At 29.9% G+C, this 15,970-nt stretch overlaps 1 protein-coding gene across 3 annotated transcripts in view; it reads right to left on the reverse strand.

The window, feature by feature from the left end:
* Positions 1 to 393: 393 nt before the first annotated feature.
* Positions 394 to 15,970, reverse strand: part of LOC105253722 — a 125,006-nt gene continuing 109,429 nt past the window's right edge. For 2 of the 3 annotated variants that reach the window (XM_011261936.3, XM_011261937.3), the window contains 3 exons: positions 3,769 to 3,921; positions 2,316 to 2,649; positions 1,028 to 1,190 (listed from right to left, as the gene is read on the reverse strand). In XM_011261936.3, the coding sequence (XP_011260238.1) occupies positions 1,042 to 1,190; positions 2,316 to 2,649; positions 3,769 to 3,921 (636 nt within the window). In that variant the 3' untranslated portion in view covers positions 1,028 to 1,041. Of the gene's footprint in view, positions 1,191 to 2,315; positions 2,650 to 3,768; positions 3,922 to 15,970 lie in introns of all 3 variants that reach the window. The other variant, XM_011261935.3, reaches the window with a different exon arrangement.

Below are 15,970 nucleotides of genomic sequence, written 5' to 3' on the forward strand. Positions count from 1 at the left end.
GAACCAAGCACAACTTTTGTTTATAGAACTCAATGTCCCATTTGCATCAAACTACTTGTTTCAAACTTGGAAAGTTATAAGGAGTAAATAATACGTGATTCTGATGATGAAGTGTTGCCTGCTTCGCGACAAGATTTCAGCGCTAAATTCATTCGCAGAGATGTAATATATTTCGCGAATATTCTACAAAGTGTGAAGACTTCTAAGATTTTAAATGTTATATTTAAAATTTTTAAGGACTCTTTTATAAAAAAATATACATACATATTGCTAGACATTAGCTTAAATTATTACTATAGTAATAAAAATATGAATTTTTTGCATTGTTTCTCTTTCTTTCTCTCTCTTTCTATAAAACATATTTTTCATTTAAGAAAAGATTGATAATTTTTAATAAAGAATTTGCGAGCATAACTTCGCGAATGAATTTAGTTTCTGAAGACTTTGATATAAATAGAAACGACAAGCTTCTATGAAAAAATCATCTGTTTCAATGTGCTAGAGTTTATGATGTCCAACGACACAGGTCTGCAACTTGGTTCTCGAAGTTTGCGAGTAAATTCGTCCACGTCGAAAGACGACCAAATCTCATTCCGGGGATATTATTCACTCGTTACGAGTTCAAGCGGAGTTTCTATCAAGTAGTGTCACTTGGATAAGACGTTTCTTTAAACGAAAGTTACATGGTTACGTGAAACTTTGCAGTCCTTCTTAGATTTCACCAGGGGATACGGGGACTCTCGGAAAACTGTCTGCAGTTGAATCTCTCGCTTTAAGTTTATTTGCAAATAGATTTTTCTTTGATCCTGAGCGGAACTTGTCATATTTTTCCTCGCGATGCGACGTCTGAATTTCATCGTCAGAGTCAAATAACTTGAGCGCGCGAGAAGCAAGATATGTGCGTCAGGTTAAGAATAATTTTCGATACGCAAATGTAATATTTCGAATCGTCGAAAAAAATTCGAGATGTTCAAGTTTGTTTCATGCGAATTTGTTTGCCTTTGACAGCGAAACTTTCGCGAAAATAGCGATGTATGTTAATCACGTGGCGTGGCAGATGAAAGTCTGGAAGCACCGTCTTATATCTAGAAGAATTAGGAGAGCCGTAAGAATCAATATAGTGTTGCTCCACGTAGTTGTTGTGAAATTTCGTTGGTCTTCTCCGTGCATAGCCGCCGGTTTCTCTTCCTCTGTAAAAACAGATAAGAATATTTGATGAGATGAAATTCGAGAGAAAAGCGGTTCGATATGTAGAATGCTTTAGATATATTTAGCTTAATTTAATAGCATATCCTATTAATTTTATTGATAAGAAAATGCCATAAATATTGATAAAGATTTTCGAAAACATATTAAGTGAAAAATTAACAATTGCGAAATGCGTGTTTATAATTGCAGAAAAATTGTAAAATTAAAATTAAAATTATTTCGAGCATATATTTAATTTACAAATAAATAAGAATTCAAAACAATTCTCTTGCCAATTATATAACTTATAAAATTACATTTTTACGTAAATATACATTTTTTTTCAAAACATGGAAAACTCCGAATGGTCGCCCGTTGATCCCGTCCGGGATTGAATAGCCGAAGTAGGTTAACTCTCCCTGTTGACTAAAAAAAATGGGCGACCGGCCTCATATACAGCCATCCTTCGAGATTGAGGACGGTTGGCGAATTTTACGGCCCATAAAACTCGCCCTCTATACTCTGACACAATGTCTGTTTTTACCCGAATCCAGATTTCGCGCATATACGTGGAGCATAAATAAACGTCTCCTTAATGGTTCGGAGGAGAGAAAGGGAGGTAGTGCTTGGCAATCTCGATGATCAACGAGAAAGATTTTTTGAAAGGTTGGACGCGATGGGAAAAGGATACAATGAAATCGACGGGCCATAAAGAGAAATGATAGAACATTGTCGATACGTGTCGCATTGAATCACATAAACATAAATTAAATGTGTGCATATCTTTACATAATTTAAATTTTGATTTTATAACATGTACATCAGATTATATATCTGTTCATATCTAAAAATCTAAGAAAGTAATACTCATATTCTTTCATGCTTATTATTAATAATAAATTAAATTAAAATAATTATATAAATAATAATATGAAAGTGTATATGTATGTTTATGTATGTTATGTATGTATGTATGTAAGTATAATATTTCATGCATTACACATCATTATCATCATGTATGCCGAATAGTCCAAGTGATTTGATCCAACCGATCGGATGAAATTGTTTGAATATCGAAATGAGAGAATTAATTTATGATGCTATACCCACGCTCAACAATTGCTTACCTTCGATAACATGTATCATGATGTGAGCCGGCCTGGCATTATTCGGTGTGCATGTGTAATTGGCGCCGTGCGAAAGCTTCACCTTCTCTACGATGAGTACCGAGCCGTTTCTCCTCATCTCGAATCTAACGCCGGGTTCGTTATCATAGTTTATCATACGCGTCTCGCGATACCAGAATACGTAGCAGGGCGATTCCGCGGCTGCCATCAACTGGCATTCTAAACGCAGGCTGGAACCCTGTTTCACATGAAGATCCGGACCACCTGGTATCACAGAGTATGCCTCCGTGATGTTTAGCCGTACGAATCGTTGCTGAACTGGCACCGTTTGTATCTATTTTATTAGTAGAACACGAAATATAATAATTCGTACATCATATTTTTCCTTTTAAATTTTTCTAATTTTATTATAAATTTACATAAAATCTTGATAATTCTTAATTTTATTTAAAATTTATAATTGATTTTTTCTTTTCTATAATGTCATCTAATTTGTTATTTTTATTATTTTTATATATTTATCTAAGACTTCAATTACTTATATAATTAATCATAATTATTATTATTATTTGCATTTTATTATAGTTATAAATTATTATCAGAAGAAATGTTTAATAGGCTTCGTAGAAATGCTGTTAGTATGAGTTGTACATATGAGATATGTTACTACTGTCTGACCCGATTGATTATCACTACTAGTTGCGCCGGATAAACATAAGCTGTTTCACGCAGCTAATAAAAAAAAATTGCGTATAAATATAAACTAGGTCGACATGTATAGCGATTGTTCTTTTAACTTGTTATTTTTCTGGATGAAAAATGGATGAAAAATTTTTCCGAAAGTTAAACAATAGGGAAAAAAAATAATACAAATTACATGTCAAAAAAATCGCAACATTGGTCGACAGTCGACATAATTCATGCTGAAATTTAAAATTTGATTATCTTTAGAAAAAGATGCTTGTTTTTTTTCTAATTCTAGTACTAACAACAATTTCTATATTTGAAATGCTCAGATTTAATCATCAATCAAGCAATTTGAAATGTATTTCGAGAAATTTTTAAAGTTTTCAAACTTAGAACTTTCAAATTGAAGATAATTGTTAAGTTTAAATTAATAAATTAATCTTTAATATGCTACAATTTCTGAAGAGAAATTACAAAGTAAATTTATTTAAGAAATTATATGCAATATTATAAAAAAATCGATAAAAATAATAGATATTTATTCAATTAAATTATCGTTATAATTTTTGGATAAAATTTGTTTCTTAATTATTCTTAGAGCTACTAAAATTTTATTTATAATTTAAAATTCAAATTTATATTAAATTTACAATTAATTTTAAGAAAACATAATCTAAAATTAATTATAAATTCTTTATATAAGTATAATATCGAAAATATTTTTCTGTTTTACAATCAACGTAATGTAAATAATAATGAGCATTACTTGACACTCATAAAGGCCTGCATCTTCTTGTTTGACATTCTTGATTAAGAGACTCCAATCAGGACTGTTTAAGACAACGAAACGCGTATCTATAGAATGAGTGTCTCGACCTACTGTAAGTAATTGTCTGTCTTTTCGCCTGATCCAAGTCACCTGAAACATAAATTTTATAACTTGTTAATGTGAATAGTAGTTTATGAGGCATTGAGTTGAGAATTATTGATATATAAACAAGTTGTTTATCATTTATGTCCAATTCATATCTATTATGCTGAAAGAAATTTTCTTAAATGCATGAAAAAATATAACAAGATGAATATAAATTATAATTTGATCTCACAAGAATATTTAATATATATGCTATGTGCGGTCTCTAACAGTTTCTTTTCTATGTATGTATGTATGCATGTCCTCTACTGTTTATTCTAATATAGTACATATTCTATATATATTATCTATTCTATATATATATATATATATATATATATATATATATATATATTCGTATTTGCAGTTTATATACAAGGCGCCTCAGATTTACTAAAATCTGGAGCGCCCCATAAATTTAGTAAAATCAATCAATTATTATTTTTGAAATATAATACTTTGCATTTTCCATTCATTTGTTACACCATTCTATTATACAGTTGCTACAAACTGTAAATTATATTCTAAATATGTTGGAACCGTCCTAAAAATCATTTTGCATTATTTGTTTGAATCGCGGCGAAGCAATCATTTTTGATGACGACACAATCCGTATTATTTTGCTGGTACTTGATTAAATTTTCAATCTCGCAGTAATGGAAACAGAAGTATCTGTTTGACAGATCTTCTAAAATATCCGGCGCGATATTTTACTAGAAATATATATTGCGTAGGTTTCGCTCGGCTGACTTCAAAGATAGACATCGGCGGTTATTTATGGAAAATGTCACCAAGATAGAAATAGATCTTCGGCACGGAATCTGAAGACATTCTCAATCGTCCGTCGATCGAGCGAGAAGTTTCGCTTCTTCGAATGTATATTTACTATAGATATTTCATTCAATATCTGAATCGTTAGATACTTTTCTTACGTACAAAGTATCGTATTATAGTTTATACAAGAGAATACTCTTTTGTATGTATGACTACGCTGTCTTTGTATTACGGTCTTCTTATATTCATTGTTACTAGAAAGAAGTCAGCTGTAAATTTAAAAAATTGAAATATAATGAAAAGAAAATCCTTTCTATAAATAAATGTATGTAGATCAGGCTTTTCTTCTCTTTGCTATGTAAAACAAGATTTTTTTATCTAATTGGAGTATAAAACATATTTAAATTAAGTGCGAAATATTGATATATTTTTTAAATGTTACAACAAATATATCGTTTGTTTGAAAGTGAGTCACGAAATAAGATCTGTGATTTAATTTTTTCTTTTAAAGATGCGAAAGTATGTCTAAATATCGACATTTCCACGTCTATCTTGCTTCTCGCACAATCTCCATCTTAGTCTACTTTTTTTACATCTTATATCAACGCGGAAAATACTCACTCATTACTATGCGAACGACTTTGCATGGTAATGAGCCTTATTATGTTTAATATTTGTATTTCATGATGCGCAAAAATCCAGAAAATCATGGCCAAAGTTTCGACTGATATTAAGGAATTGATGAGAACCAACAATTTTTCGAAAATATGTCATAATATAATTGGGTATCATATTTGTTTATTAAATGAAAATACTTGTTTATTTAACGACTGAATTCGAGACATATTATTGACGTTAATTAGTGCTGCGATTGTGATAGTAGAAGATAGAAGATAGATGAAAATAGCTTTATACTTTTACTTTATACTTTTAAAATTATAAAATTAATGATAAATAACAAGAGAGCAAATGTTTCTAAATATTTTTATAATTGTAAAAGATATATATATATATATATATATATATATATCTTTTAAGAATAAGTATACTTTATTAATAAAATATCTATTTGATATATTAATATATATATTCTTTTAAGAATATATTAATTTTATTTTTAACCAACATTTTTAACAAGTTTTTTGCCATTATTTTGTAAATTATTTGAATATATTTGCCGTTTTTATATTATTAAAATATGTTCCATGTATGTAAAGTGACCTTATGATCTCGAACATATTCTAAGATTCCCAAGTACATATAAATGTTAGAAATTAATGTCGCTTTTGGGAGATGGGCGATTCCCGATCGATTTAATCTGGCAATTCTAATGAAATTAAACGGATTCTCGATGAGCGACGTGCATGTTAATAAAACCAATTACTAGCAGGAGGTTTCAATCATAGAAGTAGATTCAATATTGACGAGCATAGAATAAATAATTCGCGAATAGCGAATAGCGGCGATGATGTCGCGTCGCATAGAACCAAAATTATTAAGTTTTGGAAAATCTCAACTCTTTCTCCATCCTTTAATTGCAGTCTATCATTAAAAATCGTATAAATATGCGATGGATTGAATGTCATTGCAATTTATTTCAATCAACCTTTTTCATCTTGTACATTCTATTCTTTTCTTTTCATTTTTTTTCTTTCGTCTTTTTGCTAATTTTATCGGCAATTGAATTTTTAATAGATTTTGACATATGAACTTAGTACTTCCGTTAGCATTTATTATAGCATTTCCGTTAGCGTTATTGATTTTCTTCTACTTTACATAAAACTCATTAAGAACCGAATTAAATATTTATAGAACCGAGTTGGAATATAAGATTACCAAATATGATTGTGATTGATACGAATGTGGAATATTTGTAAATATTTTATCTATATAAGAATATTAATGATGCGATTTTCGATAACGATTTATCTTTAAAATTGAAACAAAATTATATTTTCTCTCTCTCTCTTTTATATTCTCTCTCTCTCTCTCTAAAATATTTAACTATTAATACGGGGTAAAAATTTATCTTACATTATATAATACAATTTATATTAAAATATAATTTAAATTAAGAAGTTGTGTTATATCTAAAATAAAATTCGTTTTACGTATGAATGTATGTAGATATATATTCCGTATATATGTTTATGTACATAATTAAAAATCATTTGCCTTTAACTGTAATTCAAATCAACAATGCACTAAAAAATATTTTGTAAATAGATATGCGTTACACATATCGACAGATAAAACAATAAATACATGGTACTAAACACGTACAAACGGACAGGCTGTAAAATTAATTATATTTCGAATGCGAGCGTAATAGCCGACGAAGCTCGTTATCTTCTCTTCTCCCATTCATATTGTTTATCGGCTTTACATATTCACTTTTTTCATGCTTTATACATGGCAATGTTATCTAGAAATATATTGTTATATATTGATGTTATATCAATGTATCGAAATTACATTCGCAAAGTACATATATCTGTTAGTACACGTAAGGCTACGAAGTTATACGTTGCTTTTTCGTAAAGACATCGTAATAATTATTTTTTCCAATAACTATAACGATGTTATAAAATTTATTTTTAATATTCGTTTTAAGTTTGTTTAAATTTGAAGGAATAATATATTTTAATATATTTTTTTTGGTAACGAATAATAAATAATTATTTTTAATGCGTTATTTTTCGAAATTTTCTGACTTTATGACTTATTATCAAATTTTTAATATATAATATCTTTCTCTTTACGATCGAATGTCCTACGCTGCATTCTCGAGGTATATGCAACCGAGCATCGTAAATGATTTCGATCATCCGCATGTCACGCGTGTCGTAATGCACGTGTTACTGTGCAAAATGACACGTTCATTGCGGACGCGTTACATCCGGATGCAGTTTGGCGCAGAAAGAGTCGTCCGAGATTCCAGTCGATGCGACATGAATAAAAGATCAACTGCACTACTCTCTCGAGTTATTTTCTTAGTGTGCCGATATCGACCGATCACTTTTCGATATCGTTCGTCGAACCGTCCGACAAAAGTTGTAATTAATCCTTTGAGAACTCTTTCAATTGTTTTTATATCTTTTGAAGACAGCACGCTTAATGAATATATAATACAAACCGTAGCGAAATATTTGCGGTTTCTTTCATCTGATCGGTTGTTTTCAAGAAGTGATCAAGAAGTTATTTCTGGTATTAAATAAAGATCTTGAACGTCATATTATTTATTCGTAATTTCTTAATTTTTGACATTAAAATTTTCATTTAACTAAAAAATTTTATTAAAGAAAAATTTATTTAATAAAATTTCGATTGAAATAGTAATGGTTGGTTATATTTTGCCGCATCCATGAAGTTTGATTTTCCAAAACTTATCATTTTCGAAATTATGATTGAAAAATTATTATTTTTCATAATTTAATTTTTATTATTAAAAATTAATTTATTGTTAAAAAAAGGAATAATTAAAGAAAATATATTTTTCATATCTTAATTATTATTTAATTATTATTATTAAAAGAAGGTTTGATCATTAAATATTTCCATTTAAATCCTTCTACTTAACTTTTTATTCTTCATATATATATATATATATATATATATATATATATATATATATATTGTAATAATTTGCAATTTATGATCAGTGATATATAATAATATGAGCGGTCACACATTGTGCAGTGCAATTACTGATCAAGTTACGTATTCTCGCTTAACGACACCTGCTGCCCAACGTGCTCAAGTCCGTTTGTCAGCTGGTATGCGTGTGCTGGTATGAACTACTTCATCGCATTACATTAAGTGTCAAGGGTTAATGATGTCAGTAATAAACAATATGGTCTGTAACACTATGTTCTCGTGCGAAGGGTCGCGTTAGGAGAGATGCCTCACGTAATTAACCCTTCTATTCATTTCTACAGACATATGTGAAATTGTTAAAATTTTCGTCAGAAGAAAATAGTACTTTTTCTTTCTCTCTTTCTCTGTTCATTCATATTTTCCTAGTAGTTCGATATTTTATATAATGTAATTTTAATTTTCTTCAACTTTTTACTTATTTTTCGACAGAAGGTGCGTATACTTTCTAAAATACTTTCTAAAATAAAATGTAGAGTTTCGATAATAAACGCTTTAATTATATTTTATATTGAAAGATTATTCAATATTAATAAAAGTTAGCATCTACACAAATTTGATAAACATTTTATTATCTAATATATCAAACGTGTGCATTAAACAATTCATATAATATTTTATTAACATTTGAATAAAAATTTTATTCATGTATTAATAAACCTTTTAATTATTTTAATTATTTAACTATTTACCAATTTTACTTATCTTTTTCTGTAATATTTATTTGACATAATACGAACATATGTATAAATACATAAGTATTCATATTGATGCATAAATAATTCAAATTGATTTTTAAAAGATATATATATATATATATATATATATATTTTATAAATATATATATATATATATATATATATATTTTTTTTTAAAAGATATATAATTTTAGTGACAACATATGAACATATGATCACATGTGATCATATGATCATATGTTGTCACTAAAATTATGATGAACATATGTGATCATATGATTTGCCATCATTATAAGTTAATGATTTATGAATGAAGAAGAGCTTCATACGATTTCACATCTTTATAATACGTTGCAAAAGGCTGCGTGAATGTCGTTCGTTTAATTAAAGGGACTCGCGGTATAACGAAAGGCGATTGTGCTAGCAGTGAGGCATTTTAGTGGCTATAAATTTCCAGCGTAGTTACATAATCGGGCAAAACGTATGTCGTAACAAGAACTGGATGTTTTAGTATTCGACTAGAGAGAGTGCGATTATAAAGTTCCATGCATGTTACTCTCATGTTTACCGTTCGTTAAAAGAACGATGGAAATTTTACTTTTAATATGATCCGTCAAATTTTATTCAAAATTTTGGTGAGCTCGCCGAAAAGCATATTATAAATTTACTTGCTTTCTCAATAAAGTGATTATAAATTAATTGTAAATGTTGAAAATTTATATATTTGTATTAATGGAAAAAACCTAAACTATTGTATATAATTAATACACGCTTCGAAATCGACGACCTTTTTTCTATTATTGAATTTCTATGGTATTAATATTAATGAAATGGCAACGAGATAAAAGCAGTAGAGTTATTACGCAACTTTCCGCACGATTAATCGTAACATGGACTAAATAGGATCGTGTTAATAGGAGGTATAAATATCCTATGATTTATTCATGCGACCCGTTTGAATGCAGTCACACTATTAATGTTCGAAATCGTGGATGTTAAGTTGTTCCTCTCTAAATGCTACTCAAGAAAGTCTCGTATTTTGACATTTAAATTTAAATATCTTATGTTTAAGTTACAATGTTATAGATTTTCAAATTATTAGATATAAAAGTGATTCTCTCGAGATGATATACCGCAGATAAAATACACATAATATAAAATGAAAACAAATTTATGTAAATAATTTTCGATCCAATATTTTGTAAAATATCTTCTGCTGGGGGATTATTTTGTCACTATTATATTTTGTTCATAAATTTCTCTCTTTACTTTTGATTCTTCGAACTGAAACAGAAATCTCAGTAACTGTTGCAACTGAAGAAACAGTAGGAAAGAAGTGACGCCTACTCACAAAATCTTTAGTGCAGCGTCGGACTGGAAAGAAAATAATCCTTCTTTCACACAAGCGTGATCCATTAATCATGGCTTTTCTTCGCACGTGTGAACGCGCCGCTACGATAACATCGCGCCATTTAATTAATGTCCCCTCGAAAGAACGATTTCCAATCGCAAGAAATTTATTGGTCCTCGACCGTCGTCCGGTCCAACTTCAGGTTCCGAGGCCACTTTTCTCCCTATTTTATTCATTCCGTTATCTTACGAGAGTGTTCTCTAGACCGGATAAACTTCGAAGATCTAAACGAGATGTGTGTTTTGTGCTCTTTGATCGTCCCTCTATTTTTGACTTTGTTTTTAGGATTGTATGAAAGATTGTTTTAGTCGAAAAATGCGGGAACGAAATCATGATATTATGATTATTGTGTATGTAGTATTGCGTAAAGTGTCATAAGTTATCCATTTGCTTAAAAACTCGAAGAAAAACATTACATATTATATTAAATTTCTATTTTATTAAAACATGTAAAAGAGAGCTGTATAATATATTTTTCTTTTTAGTAAGAACAAAATATAATTTATAAGCATCTTCCAAATTTAGCACAATTTTTAATTATATATTTTATTTATATAAAGTATAAATAAGTATTTTTTCGCGAATTATATTCCTAACGCTGTCTCAAAATCCGCAATATCCGACAACAAATAGCACAATTAAAATTATAATGATCCTGATTAATTACAATTACCATAAAATATCCCCTTTTTTGTCTTGTCTCTTTTGTCCGCCCGTGATTATTTTTATAATTCTGAATACGCGATCTTTGCTGCGTCGTGTTTTCTCTCGTTTTTTGCTCACAAGAACCTCGGAATGAAATCATTCAATCTCGTAAGAGTAATATTTATCGATAAACTTGCGCGGAACGCGACTCAATCGCGTACTCCACCTAGCTTCTCGCATTTGAGCGTCATTAACAGCGAATTAATAGGCAACGTGAACACCGCAAGCCGTACATTATCGGCTCGCGGTGTGTCACGCCGCTGGTTTATGGCTGTTATTCCAGTGGTTTACATTCGAGTGTACTTCTCAAAGCTCTAGTCGAATCACAGAGAATCATTCGGTCCAAGTGTCGAGTATTCTTGACGGAATCGACGCCAATCGAAATAATTGCACGACAGAGGAATTAATTTGCATTAACAGTAATTTGTGTCTTTCGACAATAGTAGGATGGTGATAAAAGTCGAAAGATAACTTGTATTTAGTCGATATTTTTTTTTCAATCATTTAATTAAAAATATTTTAGAATCGTTGGAAACATTTATTCTTAGTTTGTTATTGTATTTCTTGTTCTGCATCTCTCTTTTGTGTTTTAATGATATTTTTATGTTATTATATGTTATTTTTTATTAAAATTATTCTTGTAATAATTTTTTTAATTTACTCCATTGATATATATTTACAACACAGAGCTAAATGAAAATTCCTCGGATAATCGAGAACTATTCTGTTGTATTTTGACATTTTATTGAACGAATTTTTAATTCTTTTTACGTAATTTTAAGAAGATTAAATTGATAAAGAAATGTAATTCTAAAATTAATCCATTTTGAGAGAAGCCTTGCATATCACATTCTAATTTATCAATGAGCGGTTTGCGTTTGACCAACGCGACACGATGCGATGGACACGTTTAATTTGTCTGTTTAGAAGTAAATGGCGCGTTACATCGGAAACTGAATCGCTTCATCTCGCAGTCCGTCTGGATTGAGTTTCGGCAATAGGCATGGCTAGTCTGACATTCATTCGATGATCGGAACCACGCCGTGCATGCTCGTTTGTCTTGTTACCGCAGATTCAACGCGCACTTGATTCGTTGTCCCAAATTAGCCGATGTTTCGAATGGTGTCCGACACTGTTGTTTCGACCTGTCGGCTCATTATCTGCTCTTTCGATTTGACAGATGAGGCGCCACCGCGTTTATGTTACAGTGTGTAAAGGACGATGAATTTTGTAGAAGAGATAATTTATTTTTAAAGAGATATACACATATTTTTTGAAAAATAAAATTAAAAAAGGATAGAAGAGTATTGTGTAAAAGATAACATTTTATTTTCGATAAAAAATCGCATGATTTTTGTATGTACCTAATTCTTCTCATCAATTCCATGTATATATAAATTTTTTATAGAAAATAATTTACAAAACATTTTATACTTTATATAAAATTTAAATATCCACGCAATATTCAAATTAATAACTTATTTGCAGTGATATCAAGTGTAGTGATATATCTTTTATAATATTGTTATTTTATATATTTTTAATTGTTAATTGATAATTTGTATTTGTGCTATTATTTTGTTAAACTTTAAACTTGTTAAAACTTCAATGTTTACTTCAATGTTATAAATTGATCATGATAAAAATACATATGCATAATAAATATGTAAACTTTATACTAATTTCATATTCTTGGAGAAGCAGAACGTTTATAAAAAAACTTGAATATAAAGTTCGCTTATTTTTTTCACTTAGTTTCTCTAATTAGCATAAAAGGATAAAAAAGAGGATTTATACATATCATTTATATATCTTTTTAAAGAGAAAGTTTTTGGGATTTAAAGAGCATAAAAGTATGTAGACAGATCGGATTAAAATGGAAAGAAAAAGGAATTGACGGGAATCAATAATCCGAAGAATGTTTCGTAAAACTTCTATTTATTTTTCTTACATAATTGAACTCGGATCGAACGTTTTTATCGTGCTCCTCTTTTAGGCGCGCACGTGTATCCGATCGCGGGCTTTCTGATACGCGCGAGTGCATACGAGAAATTCATGGGATGTTATATTCGGCCGATGTGTCGCGTATAAATTTCGCGGCAGTCGGCGCCGATATATGAATATTTCGGAAATCGACACACGCGCGTCCTAAAATCCGTACGGAAATCCCAACGGAATGCGCGGAAACTTCTCCAATTTTCTGGCTGGCGTGGCAAATCGTCTCTGGAACGCAATACTAAGTTTGCTACGGAATAGCGAATGCGACCTTCTGTGAGACATTTTTTTTTTCGACTGCTACGTGCTAATGGAAGATTTACATAGTTTTTTGCAATTTGCACACTTACGATGACACAAAAAGAGCTGTAGCTTTTATAATTTTGAAAAGAAAAATGTTTTCCCTAAAAAACATCAGAGCTAATTTAATTATGAAAAGCTGCAACTTATTTAGTCTTATTTATGAGATGAGAAAAATGTACAGATTATTTTTCCCGAATTTTTCTTAAATAAATGACATTAATTCTGAAAAAGCAGGTTTTTTTCTGAAATCTATTAATTGTAGTATCTATTAATCTTCCTTGTATTGAGTCTCCATTTGTTGGATTGTGTAAATTTATCATATTCATTACGCGTTTGGATATAATTTTACTGATAGCTGATAATCTCATGATTCTGAAATACCGAATGTAAATTACATCGACTGTGAACATATAAGCAAAAAAATTCATTCGTGATTGTCTGTTATATCCGGTTATTTCTCACGAGCTTGTTAAAATGTATGCTATTATGAATTCTGGAACGAATTTCCGTAATTCCACGATATTGCTTATTTAAAGAATTTTCGGTTAATATCACAAAATATAATTATCTCGTTTTATTTGCTCACATTTTTCATGTAAATGCCGTTGTTTTGATGAAAAATGTATTTATACATTGCATGCTAATAAGTATTAAAGCTTAACAAAGCATCTCTAATTAGCGAGAGTGTCGAATTTTCAATAAGTAGATAAATTTTGTGGAAGATAAATTCTCTGCGTAGGCAGTTTATATTTCACGAAGTATAATGAGAGAGTTCAATCATTTATAATATATAATATCATTATAAGAGTTTGATGATTGAAGAGGAAACAACATAAAAGAAAATACATAGTTGTGCGATCAAGTTGTTGTTGCAAATATACTTGCATGTATGGAGATTTTGCTTGCAACTATAAAAAAGTATTTTACATGAACGTTCATCGATATTAGCTGACCTAAATTGTAATTACAAATTAATTACAATTCCATAACATGAATCTGAGCGATAAAATTAGGACATCCTATTTCCAGCAACAATTTTAATGCATAAATAAAGCGTGATGAAATAATAATAATATAATTATTAATATGATTATTGTATTGTATATAATGCATATGTATTGCATACGATTGCATATAATATTTTAACGACTTTGATGTTTTCAGTTTTTGTTTTTGTTTAAATATTTTGATTACATCTTATTAAATATATTGCTGTAAAAATTCTCATACATTTATTTATAACATGTAAATTATTTTTAGATTATTTTACATAAAACAATTGAATTAGAATAAAATAATGTTATAATATTTACACTTCAAATTAAATCGATAAATTTCGACAAATAAACAGATCTGTAATTGCTTACAAAATCGAAAAATCTACTGCTGTTCAATCGCATGGTTACTTCCGGGAAATTGCATAGTAGTTTAAGAGACTTTTACTATCTTGACATGACAACAGCAATAAATGAGAATGTTTGCGTTTATTCGTGTGAAAAACAATGGAGAGATAAAGCCGGCAGAGTAAGAGAACATTCTCCATCGTCATGGAATAGGATGTACATGCATATGTACGCGTAACGCATGTGCGTCACCCTCGTATGTATGTGCCGATATCACACCGACACACGCGTCGTCACTGAAAACATTGAAAAAGCCGTGTGGCAAATATTTTTGCCACAAAACGCGCCAGCAGCCCGCGACATTTTCCGGTACACGTTGCACGGTAAATTTCACCGGGAAATTTACCGGATGCGAGTAGCGTTTCGAGCGGGGTTTCATCTCGCGTGCAGCACCGTGAGGAAATATCAACCGTTAACATTGGCCGACGTATTAATAGCAATATCGCGATAAGAAGAAAAAAGTGTTATTTTTCGGATATCTAATTTACGATCGAGATATTTTGGTAATAACGGTTGCAATAAATGCGATATCGGAAGTGCTGTGCTAACAAGTACGCTGGCCGTAATAACTCGTTGCAAAAATTCGAAATGGTTTCGTGAAACGTCAGAGGTTATTAAATGACTGACATCGTATTAATATACGAGCAATATTAATTCTTCGCGCCAAATTTATACTCTTTCTTATTACTTAATTATCCATTTTAGAAGCTTGTTTTAACAACGTAATAAGTAGAACGCATATATATTAATAATTTAACGTATCTAATTTTTAATATTAAGATCATATTAAGATAATATTATTTTCTTATTTAGTTCGTACAAGATATAATTAGTATTTATTTTTTATATATCTAAGCTTTGAGTGAAATATATATTTCCTTCTCATGGATCGGTAACTTTTCTTATTAAAGAGAAAATTTAATCTATTTTATTATTTATTCATCAAACAATAATGTTCGATACAAACGGAAGAAATACGATTAATAATTTAAAATTCATTCCCGCTCATATTACGTAATTTGCATGTAAAATCGCGAAGGGCTCTTTAGGATAAATGCTCGTTGTAAAGTGCGCATTTCACCCTATAATTTCTATCCCGAGCGCGGGTGCGT

This window comes from Camponotus floridanus, unplaced genomic scaffold (genome assembly GCF_003227725.1).
Source record: "Camponotus floridanus strain SB8 unplaced genomic scaffold, Cflo_v7.5 scaffold14, whole genome shotgun sequence".
Taxonomy (NCBI): domain Eukaryota; kingdom Metazoa; phylum Arthropoda; class Insecta; order Hymenoptera; family Formicidae; genus Camponotus; species Camponotus floridanus.